At 33.1% G+C, this 24,818-nt stretch overlaps 2 protein-coding genes across 3 annotated transcripts; both read right to left on the bottom strand.

The window, feature by feature from the left end:
* Positions 1 to 1,615: 1,615 nt before the first annotated feature.
* Positions 1,616 to 4,680, bottom strand: LOC120083028 (uncharacterized). Its single transcript, XM_039038519.2, has 2 exons — positions 2,629 to 4,680; positions 1,616 to 2,064 (listed from the first exon to the last, which is right to left on the bottom strand). The coding sequence occupies exons 1-2, from the start codon at positions 4,678 to 4,680 to the stop codon at positions 1,642 to 1,644; spliced, it is 2,475 nt and encodes an 824-aa protein (XP_038894447.1). The 3' UTR covers positions 1,616 to 1,641.
* A 3,399-nt stretch (positions 4,681 to 8,079) lies between these two features.
* On the bottom strand, positions 8,080 to 10,385 carry LOC120091135 (guanylate kinase 3, chloroplastic). 2 transcript variants are annotated; one of them, XM_039049002.2, is made up of 2 exons: positions 9,291 to 10,385; positions 8,080 to 8,579 (listed from the first exon to the last, which is right to left on the bottom strand). In XM_039049002.2, exon 1 carries the CDS (start codon positions 10,298 to 10,300, stop codon positions 9,320 to 9,322), a length of 981 nt encoding a protein of 326 aa, XP_038904930.2. In that variant the 5' UTR covers positions 10,301 to 10,385; the 3' UTR covers positions 8,080 to 8,579; positions 9,291 to 9,319. The 2 variants fall into 2 exon arrangements, with proteins under 2 accessions (XP_038904930.2, XP_090166040.1); XM_090309914.1 differs by having other exon boundaries at positions 8,080 to 8,122; positions 9,291 to 10,376.
* Between the last annotated feature and the right edge of the window lie 14,433 nt (positions 10,386 to 24,818).

The raw sequence follows: 24,818 nt of genomic DNA, 5'->3' as shown, positions 1-24,818 counted from the left end.
TTGTTATTATGATTATTGTTATTTTCAAGCTAACGAAAAAATATATATATAATATAACTCAATCCTCGAGGGGGTTAAGTTGGATTCTCATGTCACGTGTGTACTAAGTATATTGTGAGACTTTTTTCTTTTAGTATATATGAACATGATGAGATTAATCAGATTAATAATATAGTTTTAAATAATTATTAACTCAATTTTCATGATATACAGAATGTTTATAGACTTTGAAAAATTTTATTCTTACACTCTTCAACTTTAAAAATTGTTCAAACAAAATATTCATTAAGACTTCTTATTTGTTAAAATAATATAAAATTTGATGTGAAAACTAATAGGTAAAAATTGAAAAGCATATGCTACAATATTATTCACATAAAATAACAATTTGTAAAAACAGATCAGGCAAGTGATTCAATATCTTTTAAGATTAAAATAAGGCCACGTTTACCCATTAGAATGAAAAATTGTATGAATACGTAATTTAGTTGATAGATCAATCGTAATTGTCAAAATCCAAATATAATTGAATTATTTTGATCACGTTTATTTAAAATTATGAATCAATCACATTTACCGTTATCGTTATCATTTGACCTTAAATGATAACGGTAATAATAACATTTATAATAAATTTACCAGATTAATACTTTTCATATTGCAACAGTACACTAACGGTAATGATAACGATAACGTAATTTTGAAATACAAATCGATTGATCATCCTCCGCTTGTCAATTAGTTTACATTTTTTCAGTATAGATCGAGCAATGAGCCTCATGTATCAATATAAATATGGAATATAGGGCAAACAATAACAAAAGCAATTCAATGGGTTCACTTTTCAAATTACCTTCATTTATTACTTTTTTCTAAATGTAAACGTGACTTAAATAGTAACAACTATTTTAATCTTCAATGTAGTTATAAATAATAGCATTTATGTTTTTTTGATAAATCATTAGGTATCATGTTAATGTTTATCTTTTATTTAAAGGAAAATGATAATTTTTAAAATAATTACCATGTTCAAGTTTAAAAATGAAACTTTTCAAGGATATATTAACATCGTTATGAGTGAATTTCGACCAAAAAAAACGACTATAATATAAATTAAATAGTGTAATAATTTTATCATGGTTTACTTTTTTATCCATACTTTGAAGTTTGTTAAATTTTAATCCGTGTATTTTCAATAAATCTTAAATCTACTCTTTATTACTAGTTTATTATTAATTTTTAAAAAGTTTTTTTTTATCTATTAAAATTTTTTAAAATATATTCATGTATTATATTTTATTGCAGAAAATTATTATTATTATTTAATCAATTTTAATAAAAAAAATTAATTTTAAGAGATTAAATTAAAAAAATTATTGAAAATATCGAGACTAAAATTGAAAAATTAAAAACAACTATAATTGAGTCATTTTAGTTACGAACATTAAAATTGAACCAATTTAAAAAAATATATGGACAAAATAGTAGTTTGGAACTTTTGTCACGTGTGAAGTGAAACATGAGATTTAAATCAAGTGGCAAAGGATAATTAGGAAAAAAAACTCAAAAAAGAATTATGGAGCTTATTTATGCGATAATGGCGTCCATTAGCGCCATTTTCCAGAAGAACGTCACGAGTCATCATCTTTCCAAGAGACCCAATGCGATTTCAGCGAGCGAATGCATCGTGATGCGGTGGCGGCTCAGCCCGACAGTGCCGGAGAAGATATTGAAGCTTTCAAGCTCCGAAGTGGTCTCCAAGACAGCCTCCAGCTCCTTCGCCATCCCTAATTCCTCGAAGAAATGTATGTTCTCTGTGTTTTCCCTCATCATCCAAATCGCCATTTCTATTACAAACCGCCGAATCTGCGGTGTTTTAGTTGGTGGATTTTCGTGCTTCTTTAGAATCTGGACCAATGTCGCGGCCAATTCGGCCTGCGTCGTGCCGGCCCTCTCGAATGTGATGGCGGCTTCGTGGGATGTTGTGAATTTTAGAATTTGGGCTGCTAGTCCGATCATTACTTCCTGTAGTTTTTGATCTTCTGATTTGATTGCCTGAATTACCTGAAATCGAAGTGAAGGACTGAGGTTAGGATGAAAGAGAAGCAGGCATTCAGATTAACCTGCTACGATAAATGGTGAATTATGTAAATTTTTTCTTAAGAAATTCCCTTATGTGTGACTAAGTTCAGGCTTCCGAAACTAGTTTTGGAAATCATAAATCTATAACCCAGATATAGTTTACACAAATTAAGATACAAACTCAAGCTTTCACATAAATAAAGACTTAACATCCCCCTGGAGCTAATCTAAAACCTTGATATGAATAGTATGAAAAGATATAGGTAATAGCCACTTGAATGGTGTAATAATTCCTTTTCTTTATAAATCAATTCTGAAGAAGTAGAAGTATATATAAAAAAAAGGAAAAGGTATAAGTCAACTGTGTTTGTGTTTATATACGAGGAAAAATATTAGAATATTTCTTCTTACTCAACTCAAGTGTCCAAGTTTGGTTGATTTAAAGTTCCTGTTATGTTTCAAATTTCATGCCCCATATTTGAAACAAAAGATTGTATTGGGTTAGTATTAATAGAAAAAGAAAGGCGTTTGATTTTGATTACTTACCGTTGAAGCTGCAGCTGCAACTCCCCTGAGCTTGTTAAAACCTTCTGCACCACTGTAAACGCACAGATTTCTCAATATTCTTGCAGCATTCACTCGAAGCAATGGAATCTCCAAAGTTGTTACCAGCTTTTCCTGCACCTCCAGCTTCAGAATGCGATTACAGTTGCTTTTGCTATCCAATGCAAGCATTGCCAGTGCTTCTCCAGCAGCTATCCTTGCACGATTATGAATCTCCCCCATCTCTTTGTTGAAGAAAATTCTGAACAGTTCCTTTAAAACGCCACCGGTACCACCAATGCTCTCTGTTGCATCCTCATCCAGCGCCAAACTGGTTAAGATTTCAATGCCCAGTTTCTGAAGCGATGGATGCTTATCGCCATATCGCAGTACATCCCTGATGTTGCCAATTGTAAAAACTATCTCAGCAATCTCATTCCGGAGAAATTTTCCTGTTGTGCCTGTCGTGCTTGCCAGCATCTTCACCACTTGCAGTGATCTTTTGACTGTTTGAATCTGTGATGGTGCAACACGCTCGTCTTTCAGTAATCTTTCTTCTGCGTGAGTGAAATCTATGATTTTTGGCAGGAGGCCTCTTGTGTTTCCAATCTTACCACAGTTGTCATGATCTCGTGCAAGTTTTTTCAGAATGACGAGTCCCAAGTGATTGAATGTCCAGAATGCATAGTTTGCACGGTCGTGGATGATCTTCTTTTCACTTATTTCATCTGCAGAAACATGGGAGCTTCGACTGTTGTGGAGTAAAGATGATATTGACTCCATGGCGCCAGGTATTCCAGCAACTCTTAGCGAGTTCTGTTTTTTTCCTGCTAGTTTTGACAGTATTTCAGCAGCTGAAAGTCTGATCTCTTCTTCTTGTGGGTCTTTCCAGTTCAACATCTCCACTAATCTTTCTATAACAGAAAAATTCATCCCTATTTTTTCAAGTGTGTCATCAGAAAATCTCTGATTCATTGAAAACTGCCGAAGAATTCTCACTCCAATGAGCTGCTCATCAGGAAAACTTGAATCTAAGAGCTCCATTGCAAAAGAGACCATATCCATTTTCAGACCATCGAAAATGCTTCCATTGACACATCTTGAATATGCATCGTAAAAGAATCTTTTTGTTGAGACCATACCCATAGGCCCCAATTCACATTCTTTATTCACCTTTTCCAATAACTTCCGGAAGATAACCTTCCATTCCCAGTATGCTTTTTCTATTAAAAACAACAAAGCTTCTGCCAACGCCAAGCCATAGAAGATGCTGAGAGCCGCACGCCTGTTCCTCTTGTCCGTGTCTCCCTTTGCTATGTTGCCATAGTTGTGCTTGATCAATTTCAATAGCGAGAGCACCACACAAGCTGTTGCAGATATAAGTTGAAGCCAATAGAGAAGTTTACTGATGTTCTTTGACAGGAAGACCCATTGAGCATATGGCAAAAGAGGAACATCTGATGTGCTCCATTGTCGAGTTGGCATCCTCGACTGCTCCGACATTCCTCGGTTGTTAGTGTTTGAAATCCCTCGTATTTCTGGGCCTCGACTTTGCTTTCCCAACACAAGAACTGACTTGAAAGTTGCTTTGATCTTCCCAACCAGAACATGGGAGCTGGTCCTCAATGCCCGAAAGCTGTTTAAACCAGCATCAGCAATTGACCATGTTGCTTGGTGCTGCCATTCTAGCTCGTGACTCCGGCTGAATATTCGAGTTCCTTCAATCAACAGAATAATAGTGATGAACCAAAAGTCGGTTTTATCTAATGTTATAGCAAAACCACCAAGAAGAACCACAGTTGCCCAGATGAACCCAAGAGTTCCCAGCCCTGTTGCCGCTTTCTCAAGTACAGCCAACCGGAGAGCAAAGAGCGTCAACTTCTTCTCTGGTGCACGGTCTGTAGGTTTTGTTGGTGATGCAAAATCCACATTACTACTTTCTCTCATTGTGATACTGGCCCTCGGCTCAAACATGGTGGTGTTCCCACTGCAAGTTTCTGATATCTGCAAATGAATGTCGTTCGTATCACATGCCGGAGATCTCCCACCATCCATGTTCTTCGAACCAATCAATCAGAAAGCTGAAAAGATTTTCGTGAGATGAAACTTGAGATGCTGTTTCTGTTTGAGCTATGGATGAAGTCTGGTTGGTTTTATATGCAATGAAAGCTTTGTGGGCACGGCTTGTTTTTGAAAATGGAAGGAGTAGCGTGAAGTGGCTTCTCTTTCTGTGGATTTACTCGGAAGTTCTTCGAGTTCTGTTTTGTTGAGAAAAACAAACACCCTTTAACTTAGAGCAAGTAGAGACGAATTCCTTTATCCAGAAGGCCAAAAAATTATTGTCCCTTATTCTTTCTCTCTCTCTTTTCTTTGTATATATTTTGAAAGCTTACTAATGAAGGAGTCTGATCAAAGCAGTTTCCTCATTTCTAGTCAAATGGGTCATTGGACCTATTGACTTTTTGAGTTCATTCACAAAGCAAGTGCTTTTTTTGCCAACAATACTTTCTTTTTTAAAAAAAAAGAAAAAAAACAAACAAAAAATACCTTTTTTTGGGGACTTCTAGTTGTTTGAGGACATGTTTAAAAGTGGTTTTGAAATGGTTAAAATCATTTTTATCATGTTGGAAATACTTTAATTTTGATTGTATGGAAATTATGTTTAAGAATATAAAATTAAACATTATATCGATTTTGAACGATTAAAAGTATGTTTGAGAATGATTTTAACAACGTTAAAGTCACTCTCAAACATGTCTTAAATCTTACATATTATCATTTGACAAATTTTACATTCACTAAAGTAAAGTAAATGGTATAAAATTTAATTCTATTTCTGTAATATCAATTAATCAATTAATTGTAAGTTTAATATGGATTATGAAATGACTCATCAATTATCACATAATAAACTTCCGTCTATAAAATTATATAAAAATTATATAGTTTAAATTTACATAATGAATAAATAAAGGTTTAAATCTAAACTTAACTTTAAAGTAAAACAATTTTCTTGAACCTTCATAATAATATTCCTTTTCAAATATTTGCATTGACAATGTCACAAAATGATAGCAATATCCAAAATTATTATTTTCAAATTCAAAAATTAATCGTGTGTTTGGAATAAATTTTCAAGTGTTTAATTTAAAAAACAAGTCATTTTCAAGTGTATTTAAAAGCATGATTACTTTAAAGGATTATTGGATTGAAATAAACGTTTTAAAAGTTTATAGATCAAATTAGAATTTAGACCATAAATAAAAACTTCTCATCTCAATATACCAAATGCCGCTTCATTAAACCTCGACGTGTCTCGATTTTGAGTTTATAAATAAATGAATAAATCAGTTAGACCTAAAATGTTGAAGAAGAAATGGTGGGGAAATAGAGTTACTTTGTGTGAAGTTAAAGGGAGTACTAAGAGCCAAGCAAAAAAGGAGTTTTGAAACTCGGCCATTTTCCCAAAGCCTTGGAGTACAAGAATGAAATTGTAAGCTGTGTTATATGTTTTATTGCCAATCCTTTGATTCTTTGGACAAATTAAGGACACGTGTCAGATTTTCCTATAATAAACCCATATTTTAATTATAATTTTGTCTCTTCAATCTTACTTTATAAGATCCTTTTCTCAGGATATTGCTTGACAACTCCCTCTACCCAAAATTTTGGCTTAAAAGCATTTTCAACATCCTGCAAATGGAATTGCTCTTAGAAATTATATGCTTTTTGTCTTTGTCTATATTTAAAATTTCTCTTTTAGGTAATATATGTTGTTTCTAATTTAGGTTTGTATAACCCTTTTTCAGGAAAAAAAAATGCCAATTTTTATTATTTTTAGAAAGTAATTGCCTACATTGAAGGTTCCATTGAGAATGATATTTATGCCTGCACTTAAAATGTTTATAAAATTAACTTCATCTATCAACCTAAACTTTTGAGTTCATCAGTGATTTAACATGGCATCCGAACATGAGCCGAACATGAGGAGTTATGTCAAACTTCTGTAATGTCACTTCCTCCCGAATTAACATTGATTTCCATTTGTTGGATTATCTACAAATTTTCAAGTCCACGAATGAGTAAAAGTTTTAAAGTGTTTATATAATTAAATTTACCGCAATTAATCAACTTAAGTTTCTGGATCAATTGGTAATTCAACACAATCTCATCTCTCATCCCATTTCAAAAGAAATTCTTGGGAATAGAAAAAGGAATAAGATTGTTTGGAAGCCAAATTCCATGATGAGGGAGTTGAAATGAGCAAATTATTGAAAATTTATATATGTTAAAAACAAGATTTCCTTATCTGAATGAAGAACTGTCTAATCAACAACTCCAAAAGAACAACAGCTTTTTAGAATATTTTTCTCCTTCCATATTACCAGAAGTTCATAAATTAGTAATGCAAACTTACTTTGAATATCAGAATAAAGGAGGAGAAAACATTCTCCAAGATACAGCCTTTAGCCTCTCTTTTAAAATCTGTGTGAGTATCCAACCCGATTTCCGCGCACCTCGACTAATACACTCAAATATGCAGCTTTCTTTCACCCAAAATTAAACAGGTACTGTTACAGTGTAGAATCCCCAGAAAGTAGAACTTTATTGTCAGTTCAGTTAGAATAATAACAGTAACAACCATGGTAGACTGATAAATACACACCTTCTTGGAGCAGTGAGTCCTCAACTTTATAAGGTTCATTTATTTCGTGGTAATCTTAGATTACCCTTTTATAGGTATTTAGATTCCTTTGTTTATATTGTGATTATTTTAAAATAGTTCGACATCCTTAAATCTCTTTATTCTAGGTATCTCCATTCCCGTTGGAATGATGGTTTTCAAGATTCCCTACTATCATGCTTCTATAAAATTACAATCATTACCCTAATTAGTGGGGTTCTCACAAAATATGAAAAATATACACTTGTTTTGACCGAAAGTCCAATGATGGATTGAAGATAAAAGATTTGATTTTCTTTTTCTCGTTAAAATATTATATTTTTTATTCAAGTTTGTTTCAATAAATATATAAATATATATATAAACTAGATTAGGTAATTTTTTTTTATTTCTTCAAATTAGATTGTGTATTTTAATTTTCTTCCAATTATATTTTTAATTTTAATTTTTGAAAATTAATTTTTTATTTTTTTTATTTTCTACTAATTAGATTATCTATTCTTGTTATTATTTTGTTTTATAAATTAGATTCTACATAAATCTATTGTGAAATAATTTATGTACTTTAAATATTCATATTTATTATTGAAAAAGTATTGATAGATAGTTTTTAACTAACTTTTTTTTTTTGAGATATTTACAAGGTAAATTTAGTAGTCATATTATAAATTATTCGAAGCTTATTTATGAATTTATGAAACATATATTTATATTATGTGAAGCTTATTCATGAAAAATATATTTATATTACATGAATAGTCATATGGACATTATTGGAAGACTACGTAAATTTAAAATATTCCCATACAAATCCTGCAAAATAAATACAATTATTAATAATTAAGAAACATTCATAAGACATATTCCTACGAAACAAATACAGCTTTCTAAGATCCCGAACATAATAACAGACATCTAAAGATTCCAGTAATCTACATTTTCAAAAAAACAAATGACAAGGTTTGAATTGAACCTATGTTTGGTTATTAGAATGATAAATAAAACTGTGCGTGTCAGTAACGAGCACGATGCAGTTGTAACTACATGAAGTCAGCCTTCACCCTCTTCAAGTGATGATAATCTAATCATAGCTGCGGGAGATGATAATGACTGTAAATCATGGCATATGCAAAATGGTACCCATGAGAGTCCAGTCCAGTTACAAGAGATTTGGATGCCAGTGCTCGTCCATTTCATGAAAGCTGGACGTTATCCATACCCCATTTTAGGGAACCTGTCTCTTCTGTGCACTGTTTCTTGTTCTGTAAAGCTATATAAAGCACTACGCTGCTCAGTTTTAAAAGGCGGTAAAATCAAGAGATGAGATTACAATAGACCAGCTCGAGTTTTCTGGTCTAATGATGAACATAACATAGCATTAGAGTCAAAAGTAGGGGTGCTAGCTGAGACCGTAAAAACTGAATGAATCTATATAGTTCAGTTGGTTTAGTTTCATGAACTCAAAGCAGTGGCTGGTATAGTCTATTCAGTTAGCATTGGTTATCTAGAATGCTGGTTTCAATGTTGATTTTCACATTTTCTTATGTCAGTAGGTTAGTATAAAGCCAGTTTTGGCCAAAAAACAAGATTAACCGACCCACTTACACTCCATTAGAGATTCTAGGTTCAAACATACTCGATGAGTTTCCTTCCATTTGTATGCCAATAGACCCATGTTAATATGATGTAGTAGTAGGATTAGTGGTTAACCTTGGGTAATTGGGTAATTCCCTCCTTAATCCTTTTTAGTTTTCTATTTGGATTTTAATTCTTAATTTGCTTTTGATTCACTGTCTCTCTAATCCACAATAAAAACTATGCAAGCTTCAGGTGAAACAAGGCAATACTATACTACTATCATGAAGATGTCCATCTTAACAGAGTAGGTATAATTCTGTTCTTCCTTCTCAATCTGTAATAGTTACTTTCCTAAGAAAGAAACCCATCTCACAGCAGAACAGAATTTCAAAATAAATGTTACCTTGCAAAATGATGTCTCAAAAGCTCAATCTAAACAACAGCATTTCTCTGCCAGACCCTTGCCTTCTCGGCATCAATAATGGATTCCACAAGCTTAACTGTATTCTCCAACTTCCCATCTGCATTCACAACCACATAATCAAAATCCTTAACATGTTTGATTTCCTCTTTAGCCGTTGCAACTCTCACCAACAATGATTCTTTAGTCTCAGTCTTCCTATCGATCAATCTTTCCACTAGTTTAACCTCACTCTCCGCCATCAAAAACACAAAAACAGCAGAATTCCCAAGAATTTTCCTCAATGTTTCAGCCCCTTGAATGTCAACTCTCAACACAATATCATACCCTTTTGCCATAAACTCCCGAATTTGCCTTTTGGGAATCCCCTTGTAATCTCCATACACTAACGCATATTCCAGAAGCTCGTTGCTCTCGATCATGGTGAGAAACTCTTCCTTGGAGACGAAATAATAGTCTTTTCCATCGACTTCACCAGGTCGCATTGGTCGGCTCGTCGCCGTAACAACGAAATGAAGCCCTTCTCGGACTTCTCTCAATCGATTAATCACAGCGTCCTTTCCCACCCCACTTGGGCCACTGATCACAATAACCAAAGGGCTTGAATTCGGCACCAATGGGTCAGAGCTAAACAAAGAACTGAGCGAAAATTCAAGGGACCGAAGCGATTCCGATCGGTCGGCTTTGTCGGGCGGCGGAATGGTGGTGAAGAGTGGTCTTCGAGCATCACCCACGTGAGAAATGGAGGAGAAAAATGGTGGGGTTAGAGGGAATGATTGAATGGGTTTGGATTTAGGGCAAATGGGGTTGAGAAACTTAGGAAATGGAATGGGGTTGTGGAACTTTGTGTGGAGCATTGAAGAGCAGGAAAGAGAAGTGCCGAAGAATCTGCGAGACATGGGGGGGAAGAATGGGAAGCGCTGGAGAATGGAATTTGGTTTCGAGAATGGAACAAAAATTTGAAGCACAGGATGAAATGCTTGGGCTCTCATGCGGCCGAGAGAACTGGGGATGTTAGACACTTCTTTGTTCTTCGTTCGACCTAGGCCTCTTAGAATATGAATGTTTTGACATACCACACAAATTTGCTTCAAATTTTATTTGAATGGTTTTAATAAAATAATTAAAAAAAAAGTTTAAATATTATTTTAATCACTCAACTTTGAATCTTAAATTTTCAAAAAGGTTTGTTTAGTTCTAAATTTTTTTTAAAATGTTTATTTTAGACAACTAGCCTTTAGATGTACCGAGCAAGATGAAGATGAAGTAAAATACCAACATGCCAAAATACTAAACAACCAACATTTTGAACTAAAAATGCCTTTTAAATTCTTCCTATTTACTTCCTTATTCAGAATTAAACTCTACATTTTTAACATAACTAACTTATTTGTGTTGGGATTAGTGTCCTAATTCTCCCGGAGTCTTGTTGTTTGTAATTATACACATTATTTTATGAATAAAATAACTGTTATTTCATTCTGCATTTACTCATATCTAATAAACAAAGCTTCATGATTATCTTATGAAAACTTAAGCATGTATATGTGATATACAAGTGGATCATGCCTCAAGTGATAATCTAGATAGGTTTATAGTATAAGGATTAAAGTGGGATACCTGATCTTGGTGACACTACGGATATGGCCCACTTTGTAAAGGTTTGCAAGTGTTGTAAACTACTACAGATGGTAGATCTTGACCAATCATGTGGAGACATGCGAGTGGGGGTGTCCTATACAAAGGGTTTGTATAAGACCGGACCACGAGATGACTAGACTCTGTATATAACGCCGTTGATACTGGAGATTTACATCTCACCTAAACGACCATAGGTGACACGATCTCAATCCTGAGTATTTTGGGAACTCATGCCTTTGAGGGCGGTCTTTTGATTAGTATGGATGAGAGTGGCCAGATTGCCAACTCAACATGTCTACCTTTTTGGGGACTTGTCTGATTTGGGAGCTGGGAACTCACTTACACAAGATGGAATTCACTCATTCCCTGAAGTAGGGGTAAGTAGATAGATTGCTCCCTTAAGAGTTGATTTCGGGGCTTGAACATAGTGGCCACAACTTCTCTTTGGAAGAGAGAACTCAGTTATGGTAGGACTATGATTTATGTTCATTAAAGGATTCAGTGGTACTTAAGAAGTTAGATGTAACTACAGGGGCATAACGCTTATTGGCCGAGATGTACTTACGAGTGATATGTGAAGGGTTGTCGCACTGTTGATTGGTTAAGATGGACATATAATATATCTGTGGTAAGGAGAGTTCAGCTGTCGATCTTTAGTGGAGTGCCTGGCAGTTAACGGATGGTGGATCTCGTGATGAAAGAGTTTAGTCAGTTATTCACGTACCGTTGGAGCTTCGAGCTACAGGTTCATAAGGTTCCCTTGGTAGCTCAATGGATTCAAGTTGAGGATCAGTCCTTGGTGTTGATTTGAAATATTCAAATTAACAAGAGGTAATTCGATTATATATGATATGATCGGTATGGTGTATGAGATACATTAAGTGGAGGACTAATGTAAATGAGATTTACATTAAGTGCCATAGAATAGAAAAATAGTTATGGTTTATATGTTTTATGGGATGAAATATAAAACTATAAGTTATAAATATATTATGGTAAGTTAGTTATCATTTATATTTATAATAATATTAATTATTGGATAATTATCTCCTTTTCTCTAATAACTAATTGAGTGGGAGGTTATTGGTAGTTTCATGGTAACTGTGAGATAAAAGGAAAAATGTTTTCCTAATTTTAGAAAGAAAAAGAAGAAAGATTTGCAAAAAGGTTGTTTTGAGATTTTCAATCTCGGAAAATACTCACGGATAGTTGTTAAGTAAATAAGATTTACTAAGCGACAGCTTAGAGTTAGCTAAACGATCGTAGAGTGTTCTTAGGCTATAGACACTTAGCTAAGAGATGAGTTAAACGATTGCATAGCTTTTGCTAGACGATCGCATAGCTTTTCCCAAACGATTGGGCATCGACCTATACGATAGGTTGTTCATTTTCCCACTTGCTCAATCGTTTACACGATTGTGGTTCCTCCAGTTTTCTGCCTCAAACAAAGTCCACATAGAGTCCACCCTCTGGATTCTCACACTAAGAATACCAAGATAACCTTCTTGGTGGTGTCATACTCAACTTGACAATGTCGAGGTTCTGTGGAGGCCATTCGTGGTGTTCGGGGTGTTCGTGACCTTAATGATTGCTTAGTTCAAGGTGCCATATTCGTGCAGTATAGTGGTCATGTTGGACGAACGTTCGTGTGTTGTTGTGTGGCTGTGATCGAGCATTCATGATCAAGGAACTCGAAGATGAGTCTACAAAAGTGTGTTGATTCTTGTCCTTGATCTTTTATATAGCATGCTGTAATTTTTGTATTTCACATAACTGTATGTTTCCGTTTGTGATTGTAATTGTAATGTTCATATACGATTGAAATTTGGAAAGATCATTCCGCTACTTATGGAAATCCTCATGTTCGATTTCCTTCAATTTGGTAGCTTAGTCATTAAAAAATAAAAGTAACATCGCAATTTTGTTAAAGAGTTAACAAAATCTTAATACAAATGAGATCAAAATAAGCACTTTTTAAAAATTTAGGGACTAAAACGAACATTTTAAAAAGTTTAGGAACCAAAATAAAACATTATTCAAAGTTCAAGGACTAAAACAAAAATTTTTAAAAGCTTGAAGACCAAAATAAAATATTATTCAAAGTTTAGGGACGAACCCCTAGTAACAATGACAATTCTTTTAAAAAATTGATATTTTTCTAATATGTATTAAAAAGAAGATGAATGAATTAAGTGCAGTTATCAAAATAAGTTTTTCAAATCATTTACTATCGTGAAGAAATTATTCTTTTCATATTTTTTATTCTCAAGTACTCCATTATTTTTCCTCTACTCTCTCAAATAAAGGGCTCAAAAGAACTTGAAATTGTGATGATTTGATAGTTGTTTTTATCCATGGCACTCTCCCTAGCTTTTTAATAGTAAATTGTAGATCCAAATTGGGTAGTTTTATTTGGAGGAACATACTAATATCAAATTTGTTGATACCATTTTAGTAAAATGCATCAATTTCATATTAAAATCAAGCCACATCATGGTGCCAACTCAAGGACTCAAAGATTCTCTAACATTATTCAACCACTTTATCTCTTTTATGAATTTTTTAATGTGATCACTATCTTGACTATGGGTAAAAGCTAAAATCAAAAGAGAAATATAAAATAGATGAAAGTTATCTAATTGGGTTGGTAGAATTTCTTTCAACAATCTTGGTTGATTAGTTTAATTTTCTAAGCATAAAGTGATTGATTTGTCCTATTTGAATTGATTCATTTCTGTTGAGAATTTGGTTCAGTTGATTTTTTTCTTTTAAGTTTCAACATCATGAAATTATTTATTCATAAATCAACATGTTTGATAAAGATCGATTTTTGTCAAATATCAACTTACTTCCACTCATACTTGCAAATCGAGAGTGTATACTCCATAAAAATTATATGGTTTCTATAGTATTTGGATCCATTAGGCAAACTAAAAGTTCGAGTACTCTTTTATTCATTTTCTTTGTTCATTTTCTTGAATATATGAAGTGAGATGAAATAAAGTTGTGCATGATCGGAAAGTTATATAGGTAAATGTAACACATAATTTAAAAAAAATAAAAAAAAAACTAATTTGATGATTTGTTTGACCTGTAAAGAGAGCACAATTAAAGATTACAACCAAAATAATGGAGTTATTTGTAATTTCAAATTAAGACAATTTTTTACTTAACTTTATATCAAAATGTGATTTTATAGACATAAGCGAGAGGAGATCAAATTACGTAAAGAATGAGCCACTATGTTATTTTATATTATCTTCTCTCTTTACGCTTATTTCTTTACACTCATTTCGACTTTTGAACTTAATTACTATGATAATGATTAACACTTCCAAATTTAAAAATTCAGCATTTTAAATATTTTTAGGGAAATTTTCAAAAGTTATAAAAATAAAGGAAATTATTTACACCAAATTGCAAAATTTATTATTTTTTTTAAAGAGGTTTGATAGAAATCTATCATTGATACTATGTGATAGATATTGATAAAAGTTTATCAATATTTTTTTTACTATTTCTATAATTAATTTAACATTTTTTCTATTCGTGAAAAATTATCTTTTACAACTTTTCTATATGAAATACATTTATCAAAGAGAACTGTTCAAGATGAAAATGTTATATATATATATAATTTAATTAATTGATCATGGGCAGTGATTTCACTGAAAAATTGATAATATTGAAAAACCATATTACAAAAACTATACAGTGAATTTCCTATTTTGGGAAAATCCCCCCAATTGACCAAGTCACCGATAAGAGTTATTTGGCACGTAGAGTTGAGTTGGTAATTATTATCTAGAAAATTAGATTATCTGTTGATTGTGTGAGAGGCTGAGTTGAGTCGAGTCAGAAAGTCTGTATTTGGAGTGTAGGGCTGAGTTGAGTTAAGTATCTAATACAGTTTTTCTAAACAAAATTGATTTTGTTTTGAATTTTTTTAGATTTTTTTAATTTCCAACTACATATATATTCCTAAAATTTTAAAATTAAAAAATGTTTTTTTTTCCATTCTTAAAATATAACAAATTCCTATTAACATATACTAAACATAAATTATGAATTCAATTTTTGAACACTCAATTCCATAACATATATTTTTTTTCATTCTTAAATACCAAACATATTCCAAACAAATGAAAAACTTTTTACAACTACTTAGCTCTTAATCATGAACACTTAAGAAGCTTAAAAATTGATCAATGTTTTGTCTTTCCTTCTTGAAAAAATGTAACATATTTTTACCACACAACTTGAGTACTCAATTGCATATCAATTTTATCTACATCCACAAAGACATGTCATGTTCCAATAAAATTAATATTTTCTCTAATAACCCTCAATTTGTAACCCTCAGTTAATTTTAACTCAAAACCATAAATGTTAATATTTTTTTTTTAAAAAAAAAAAACTAATTCTTATCTTTTCTATTGCCTATTTGTGAAATATGAATTTCAATTTTTATGGTTAATGATTTTTTTTTTGCAAATATTTGAATCTTTACATTTTACACTAATACAACGAAATAATGTTTTTTTTTTTTGTGCAAACTTGTTCTTTGCAAACATTTTTTTTGTTCAAACATTTTTTTACTATTTGTTTTATGGTTGAATCTAATTTGCAACTTACAAATGGAATAATAGTTTTCATAAAATGTTTATGTACATGTAAGAAAATGCATATGAATAACACTCGGTACATCACAAATTATTTCTCAACAATCAAACAAAATTTGGACTATAGACAGTAGACTCCGAGTTTAAAATTTATGAACCTCAAACTAATTATTGGAGGAATTGTGCAAATAAGATAACAAACTATAATTAGATTAGAATGAAGCTAGATACAAATAAAATTAAGATCAAACATACTACATTTATATACTATCATTTATATAACCAACAACCTTACAATATACTTTAACGATTGTAAAACGTATGAGTTAAATATGTACAAAAACTGAGGTTGTCATTAACGGTTTATTTACATATTATAAATAAAAAACTAGGGTTGTCATTAAGGGTCCCGTTAGAGGTGGTCTTTGTTGGAGTTGGTCACCTGAGGTGAATGTTAGTGTTGGTTGACTGAGATGGTTATTATTAGAGTTGATCATTGAAGGTGGTCTTTGTCGAAGTTGTGTCGAAGGTGGTTGTCGAGCCCAGGGTTGGTCATCGTAGTGGGTTGCCAGAGCTCGGAGTTGGTCACGCGAAGGTGGTTGTCAGAGTTGCTTGTGCAAAGGTGGTCGTTAGAGTTGGTCGCTGAAATTATCATCAGAGGTGGTTGCTAGAGCCCGGAGTTAGTTGTCAGAGTTGGCTGGCGAAGGTGGTCATCATAGTGTGTCACCAAAGTGTGGTGATAGTAGTCGCTTGAAGGGATTTTGAATACCCCGACGCGAAAGCAAATTAATGCGATCGTGTCCCAATTATCATTTTATGAATAATGAACACAAAGGATGGAAACACATGATAAACTAATAATAATTAAACATGCAACCTATTATGATTTTATGAGGAAATAAGGAATTTGAAAGACTTATCGTTGAAAAAACTGTCTTATCGAATCCTTTTCAAATCACAACAAGAACACGGGCAGTCACCTTCTCCCGATCTCACGTTCACAACAACCCAATACGAACACTGCCACAAGCTCTTCTTCATTATTCTCAATGATGAGAACCACAGAAAGTTGTGGGCTTCTGAGTTAATTTTGGTAAGGGAGGAATTGATTTTTGCTTGAGAAAGTTTTCACAGTGAGATTCCAGGAAATAGATGAAGAAGATCAAGTGGTTGTCCTCTCTCTCTCTAAGTTTACGTATATGAGGGAGTTGAGGGGTAGTGGGAGTGATCCAATAACTCCTCCCATTTTTCCATTTAAATTAAAATTAAAATTAATGATTTTTAATACAAATAATATATATATATAAACTATATGTTATACCACATATAACATATGACCAATTGTTTATATTATATCATATATAATATAACCTACAACTTACTACTCTCTCTTATAACCTATGGAATTAATGCGAATATATTCATATTAATTCTAACCTATAGTTATTATATGAATCAAATTCATATAATTAATATTTGAATCATATTCAAATATTTTTCTCTCTCAATAAAACTTTATATTATAATGTATCGTATACATTATATTAATTATATCTCATATAATTAGTTCTCTTTAATTAATTTTGAATCAAACTAAAAATAATTTATTCTCATAAATCCTTATTAAGCTAACAAGATGACCTTATAGACCTATAGATTGAAGCTCCAATGATACTTGATTAATTAATTAAATTATTTAGTTAAATTAATCAACCTTCATTAATTGTCGGTTGCTCCACTAAAGACCGACAAATGCATTCTTTATAATATATATATATATATATATATATATATTTCTATGTCAATTAGATATAACCAATCAACGATGAGTTGACCATTCATAAATTGCTCGTAAGTACAGCTGAGTCAAAATTACTGGTTTATCCTTGTAGTTACATCTAACTTTTTAAAACTACCGATCCCTCTAATGACCAATTAGTTATAGTACAACCATAACTAAACTTCTCTTAGGCTAGGAGAGGGCGTGACGCATTACTCAAGCCCTGATTCAACCCTTAAGGGAGCAATTTATCTACTTACCCTAACAGTAGGGAATGAATGAATTCCTTCTTGTGTAACTGCATTCCCATCTCCCCAATCAGACGAATCCCCGAAATAGTAGGCTTATTGAGTTGGCGAATCTGACCACTCTCACCCATATAGATCAAAGGACCACTTTCATAGGCAATAATTCACAACTCACTCAGGATTCAGGTTAAGTCACCTATGGTCATCCTGGTAAAATGTAAGTCTCTTCTAACAATGGTATTATAAAGAGAGAATATCCATCTCATGGCCTGGTCTTATACAAACTCTTTGTATAAGATACCCAGCTCACATGTCTCAACATGAATGATCATGATCAGATCATTTGTAGCACTTTACAACAATTGTAATAACTACAAAGTAGGTTGTATCCGTAGTGTCACCATAATAAGTATCTAACTTTATCCATCTACTACAAACCGTCTAGATTATCACTTAAACATTATCCACATATATGTCTCCACATACATGTTTAAGTCACATCAAATAACCTTGGATCATAGTTTATTTGTTTTTGGGTTAATGCAACTAAATGTCGAATAAAATACCTCTTATTTTATTAAATAAATGAAATATTTATACAAATACAATTATAAACTACAAGATCACGAGATTTAGGGTATCAACCCTAAAAATCTCCTACTTTTCCTAAAGCTAGTGAGGTGTACATCATAAAAGTACAAACTAGTACAATAGTACACAAAAACAAGAAACTAGGGCATACAATACACGCTTGGTAAATCTCCCACTTCCTCTAGATTAGATGAGGCATATGTCGTCGACGTAGACTCTCCAAGTGACCCTTAAACACCGTAGCTATGAGGGCCTTTGTAAACAGATGAACAACCTTGCGCTTCGAAGTGATCTTTGTGACAATCACGTCCCCTTGATGTACAATCTCTTGAATAAGGTGATACTTGTACTTTATATGCTTTCCACGTTCTTGGCTCCTAGGCTCCTTGGAATTAACCACAACACCATTATTATCAAAATAAAGGGTGATGTACTTTGACATGTCTAAAACAACTTCTAGATCAGTCAAGAACTTCATGAGCCATACAACCTCCTTGGCAGCTTCACGAGTTTATCCAAGAGTTTTTAAGAAGATTATTTGCATGGACTTTTGTAATCAATTTGAGGTAAATGGTACTATTTTCAATGCCTTCGTGCTAGGCGACCCATATTAGATTTATCAAATTAATTAATGGAATTTAGGAGCATGATCTTTGTCTTTGTGTACACTTGTTGCATGATAGTTATGAGTATTAAGAGCATGTTTGATCTTCCATGTTATTTTATGATCTGTGCGGCGGGATCAATATTGAAATTTTGTATATGATGCATGATTAGATCAATAGGGGCAATTTACTGTCTCGCCTTGATGCGTGTTTTATTTCAGGGGACCGACGGGTCTAGTCTTATGTCTTGATGGTGTGTGTGCCTTCAGGCCACTAGACATGCGTGAGCCGACAGGTTCATTTACATGTTACAATTTTGTGAATTGATAGGTTCACTTTCATGTTTATTTCTATGATTTGACGGTGTGTCATTAGGCCACTAGTCATTCATGTCGAGGCAAGATAAGTTGTTCCCTTGGTTTGTCTTTCAGAAGCAGTTATAGTTATTTGACCCACTGGCCCAAACATTCTCTACTTGTGGATGCATAGCCTGATCCCGATTACTGAGTATTTTATACTTACCCTTTATCTTTATATGTTTTTCAAGTAAGGGTAAGGATGCTCGGGCGACTGATAAGAGGAATTTGTGACAGTGCCAAAGGAACTAGGAACACTTCCGCATTTGAATGTATATGTCTTCTCATGTTATTTTTTTATAGTTTTCTTTTCACAAACCTTCCTTGACGGATCTAGGGGTTAGAGATTTCTTTTTCAGTTAATATTTTTTTCGCTTTTTTATTTAAATTTTTATTTTCATGTTTAAGGGTACCCTAGTTCAAACGATTTGAAATCTTAAGTTAAAATCCAACTAGATTCTTTATACACTTAAGCAGTCTAAAATCCTATTATTTTTTTTCCTTCAATGTAAACATTTATGCATGCATGCAGTAACGATCCCCTTTTTAGTTGTCCTAAGAAGTCGGGTTGTTACAAATAAATAATTAAACAGTTTAATTAATTCTAATTAATCTAATATCAAATATCAAATTAATTAATCATCAATTCCACTATCATGAATCCCTATTCATGAATTTAATATTTAAATCATATTTAAATATTAGTCAATTCTCCAATTTTGTTTAATTCCAAAATTAAATTTGTAATTATATCACATATAATTACTAATTCACTTAATTCTAATTTGAACGTTTCAAATTAACTTATCAGCTACTGTAAGACTAATCCATTTGTGAGCTAGTAGGGGACCTAATGGACCTACAAATCATGGGCTCCAACGATTTGAGATTAATCGGCTAAATTCTTTACACCAAATTAACCCCCATTCTTAACTACTGGGTCACTCCACTAAAGTCCAGAGTTCTACTCCCCTCACTGTAGATATATTGTGTGTTGGGGTTGATACCCTAAAGTCTCGTGTCCTATAGTTTGTAAACCGTTTGTACGAACGCTTGTAATGTATAATATATGATATTTACTTCACTTCTTGATTTTGCTCATCTGGATGTTTTATTTGCTTTACCACAAACCAATAAACTAAAATCTCTGGTTATCTTTATGTAACTTAAGCATGTACGTGGTGACATACAAGTGGATCATGTCTTAAGTGATCATCAAAATGGTCTGTAGTATATGGATATAGGAGGGAAACCTTATCCTGGTAACGCTACGGATGCGGCCTACTTTATGGAATAGTTACAAATGTTGTGACTTGTCACAGATGGTCTGATCCTGATTATTAGTGTAGGGGACATGCGAGCGGGGGCGTCCTATACAAAGAGTTTGTATAAGACTTGACCATGAAGTGTAATGTCTTGTTATATAACATCGTTCGTGACAAAGACTTCACTTCACTAGGATGACCATAGGTAATATGACCTCAATCATGAGTGAGTTGTGAACTCCTGCTATTGAGGGCGGTTCTTTGATTTGCATGGGTGCGAATGGCTAGGCCGCCGACTCAAACCTACCACTTTGAGGATTCGTCTGATTTGGGAGCTGAGAGCTAAAAACTCAGTTACACAAGATGTAATTCACTTCTTTCCCGAAGCAAGGGTAAGTAGATAGATAGCTCCCTTAAGGGCTGATTCTAGGGCTTGAACGATGTGGCGCCACACACATCTTCTCATAGTCTAAGAGGTGTTCACACATAGTTTGACTATGTTATATTGTTCATTAGAGGGATCAGTGGTACTTAATGAGTGAGATGTAACTACAGGGACAAAACGGTAAATTGGCCCAACTATACTTACGAGCATCTGTGAAGGGTTATCGTACTCATGATTGGTTATATCCGATGGACACAGAAATATATCTGTGATAAGAAGAGTTCAGCTGTCGGTCTTTAGTGGAGTGCCTGACAGTTAACGGATGGTGGATTTCGTGGCTAAAGAGTTTAGTTAGCTATTCACATACCGTTGGAGCTTCGAGCCATAGGTCCATAAGGTCCCTTTGGTAGCTTGGATAAAAGTTGAGAATAAGTTTTTAAGTCAGTTTAAAATGTTTAAATTGACAAGAGGGAGTTCGATTATATATGATATAATTGTACTGGTTAATTATATATGATATGATTGACTAAATGTATAAGATACATTATTTTGGAGGAAATTGGATATAAATATGATTTATATCAAGTAGAGGAGAAAATACTATAGTTGATATATGATATCAAATTATAGGTTAATAATATAATATGATTATATTCATTATTTTTATAACTAAGCGGTTATGAGATAATTGGCCGAAGTTTTCTCCGGATTCGTGCGAAAGTGGGAAGTTGAATTCAGTTCTAGTAACTGAAGAATAAAATGAAAATAGTTTTCATTTTGCAAAAAAATGTGCTTATTCCCTTATGGTGTGAAAGCCTTGTATCGCTTAGTGTTGAGAGCCCATACGATAGAGCCCACCTACTAAACGATCGCTTACCTTTACTAGACGATCGCTTAGCGTGCCAAGCGTAACTAAACGATCGTTTACCTTTTGATAGACGATCACTTAGCAATTACTACACGATCGTGTACCCTAACATAAACGACCAAGCACCCTACTATACGATAGTCTCCCCTTTCTCCCACTTGTTTGTTCGTAGTACACAATTAGTTTTTCCTCCTTTCCTCTACCAATTCCATCAGTCCACCCTTTGGATTCTCACTCCGAGAATACTGAGGGCTTCGAGTGGTGGTGTCGTCCTCGTTGCCTTTTGTTCGTGCGCTGCTGTTCGTGTAGACAACCATGGTGGTGATAGGCGATTGCTTGCTGGACGAGAAAGAGTGAGAGAAGTTCGCTCACAGTGAGACCGAGTTCTTGTGAAGACAGTCTTCAACTGGTACGTTTTCTTGGTCTTTTTGGTTTTATCTTTTATAGCATGCCAGTAGTTAGTATTTTCAATGCATATCTGTATGTTAGAATATATGTGTGAAAATTCTATCACAGTGAAATTGGAAAGATCCGCTTTCGCTCATGGGTACTCTTGTATAAGAGTTCCTTCATTGTGTCCACTCGATATAACCATAATTAATAAGTTAACCCTTCACAGGTTGTTCGTAATAACGACTTGATCAAATGACTATTTTACCCCTAAGATTACCTCTTGTTTCTTAAGCCCCACTGATCCTCTAATGAACAATTGGTAAGTGATTCGATCATCAAACCGAGTCTCTCTCAGGGTAATGAGAGGGTGGAGCCCCTTGTTCAAGACCCCGAGTCAGCACTTAAGGGAACAACCTCTCTACTATCCCTGAAAACAGGTAGGAGTGAATTCCATCTTATACCCTATATCCTCAACTATCTACTTGGTCTTACCCCTTAAATGGGAGGCTTATTGAACCCGTGCTATTGAGCCAACCCTCACCTATGCAAATCTAAGGATCATCCCTAATAAACAGGAGTTCATAGTTAGCTCAGGATTCATGTTAAGTTACCTTGGTCATCGTTGTGAAATAGTCAGTATTAAAGAATAAACAACGTTATAAAGTAAGAGTGACTTATTTCTTGGTCCGATCTTGCACAAAATCATTGCACAGGATGCTCTCACTCCTCATGTCACTACATGTACGAATCAGGATCACTTTTTCTGTAGCACTTTACAACTCCTTGTAACAACTATAGAGTGGGCCGCATCCGAAAGTGTAGCAGAATAAGGCATCCAATCTTATTCATATACTATAGATCATTTAGACTATTTACTCAAATTTTATCCACGCTTATGTCTCCACATAAAGTTCAAGTACTCATGTAATAATTATGGATCTTTCAGTTTATTGGATTTATTTTTAAAACGAAATAAGCAATTCATATATTCAATACAACTTTATTGAATCAAACTTCAATAACAACTTTATTGATTTACAAAATGAGTTTATTGTCTACAAACCACGAGTTTTTGGATATAAAAAAATCCAACATCGCAAACATAGAAACATGTTTACAATGATAAAAGTGCAGTTATAGGTCTTTAGTAGAGTGTACTCACAATTAACGAATATTAATAATTTGGTTAATGAGTTTAACCAATTAATCTTATATTGTTGGAGCTTCTGATCTAATTAGGTCCATGAGGTCTCCTTCCTAGCTCGTAAAGAGAATTGAGGTAATTATGTCTTGAATAAAGTTTGAAATCACTACAAGAAATAGTATATACTACAATAGATCTTTTAAAGCCTTTTTCAAAAGTTCTGACAACCCATGTTATTAAAAGTCCATGACTTTTGATAGCATTTTTTGTTAGCTATGCTAAATGCTATTGAAAACCTAAAAATTATAGCATATTTACCTTGCTATAGAAATATATTATACCGTTGTTAATTAAAGCTATAATAAGTTTCTATAGCTTATAAAGTGAGCTATTATAACTTTGTAATAGCATTTTATTTATGTTATTATAAGTTTTTAGAAGCCTTTTATATGCACTATTATGAAGATTTTATAGCATTTTCTTATTGTTATCAAACAAATTTATAGCCTTTTCTCGTCCATGATAAATTACCAATTGTCATAATGGCTATTTTTAGCCAATTTTCATTATTTATAACAATATGGCAAACCATTTCAATAATATTCATCAAATTTCATGTAAATGATAGCTAGAAAATACATGGATTATATATAATAAAGTATCATGACACGTAAAATATCACAAGTCTCATCTCATAATTGAAATTTTATAATCCCTTACATGACACATTTAATTAATGTAATACAATGAAAGAAAGTTACAAAGTAATTAATACAAAGTGATTAGCAAAATACAAGATTCACCAATTTTTGAATATTTCCATAATGAGTACATAATTTAAGGGTTAAGTGAATTGTCATCTTCATTCTTCATCAATATGCAAAGCCTCATTCCATCCACCTACAAAAAGAAATTCAAAAAAAAAAAATCATAGCCACTAGTTTACTAGGGGAAGAAGACCATCAACTATCAATTCTAAGTCGTTAACCTCTTACTTTGAGCCTTAAACCACTTAAAGAGCGAATGATGTTTCAACTTTTTGTAGTTGCCAAAATTTACCATTAAGAACTAAAAAACCTTCTCATTATTTAATTCAATTCCTCAATTAATATACGAATATAAAGTATGATTGAGCAACTTTTTGCTGAATCTAAAGTCTAAAGTCTTGAGGTTTATTATATTCCAATGGTTGCAACAAACACAAAGTTGTCTACAATCAAACAACTCACACGAACATTTCCTAATGGCTTTCAAAGTGGTAGAAAACAGACAGTCTACTCAATATGCTTCTGGTATTACTTCAATTAGCAAAATAAATTGAAACCACCCCACACACACACTAATTTGAGTATCTTCCAAGTGATATCTACCCCCCTCCAAATCTACTTTAATTTGAAGTCTCTTAATTTGGCATTTCCTACTTAAAGAACCTCAAAATCCAAAGAAAATCTCCCACTTCTATGTAAGACATGGTTGAGGAAAAAAAAAACAAAAAACAAAAAGTTCATATTTAGAAATTCTATAATTAATTATACCAATAGAATTTTCCATCTAAAGAAACAATGAATGATTTCTAAGTTTAAGGAACCATAGTGACAGTCTTCTTCAAATT

Source organism: Benincasa hispida, chromosome 1 (genome assembly GCF_027475165.1).
Source record: "Benincasa hispida cultivar pf3 chromosome 1, pf3_genome.v1.1, whole genome shotgun sequence".
Lineage (NCBI taxonomy): Eukaryota > Viridiplantae > Streptophyta > Magnoliopsida > Cucurbitales > Cucurbitaceae > Benincasa > Benincasa hispida.
The sequence above is the reverse complement of the archived record's forward strand: the minus strand, read 5'-3'. Positions and strand labels throughout refer to the sequence as shown.

Coding starts and splice junctions, on each gene's coding strand:
- LOC120083028 (XM_039038519.2), bottom strand. CDS start 4,680: ATGGATGGTGGGAGATCTCCGGCATGTGATACGAACGACATTCATTTG. Junction 2,065..2,628: donor TTGCAGCTGCAGCTTCAACG/GTAAGTAATCAA, acceptor CTTCGATTTCAG/GTAATTCAGGCAATCAAATC.
- LOC120091135 (XM_039049002.2), bottom strand. CDS start 10,300: ATGAGAGCCCAAGCATTTCATCCTGTGCTTCAAATTTTTGTTCCATTC.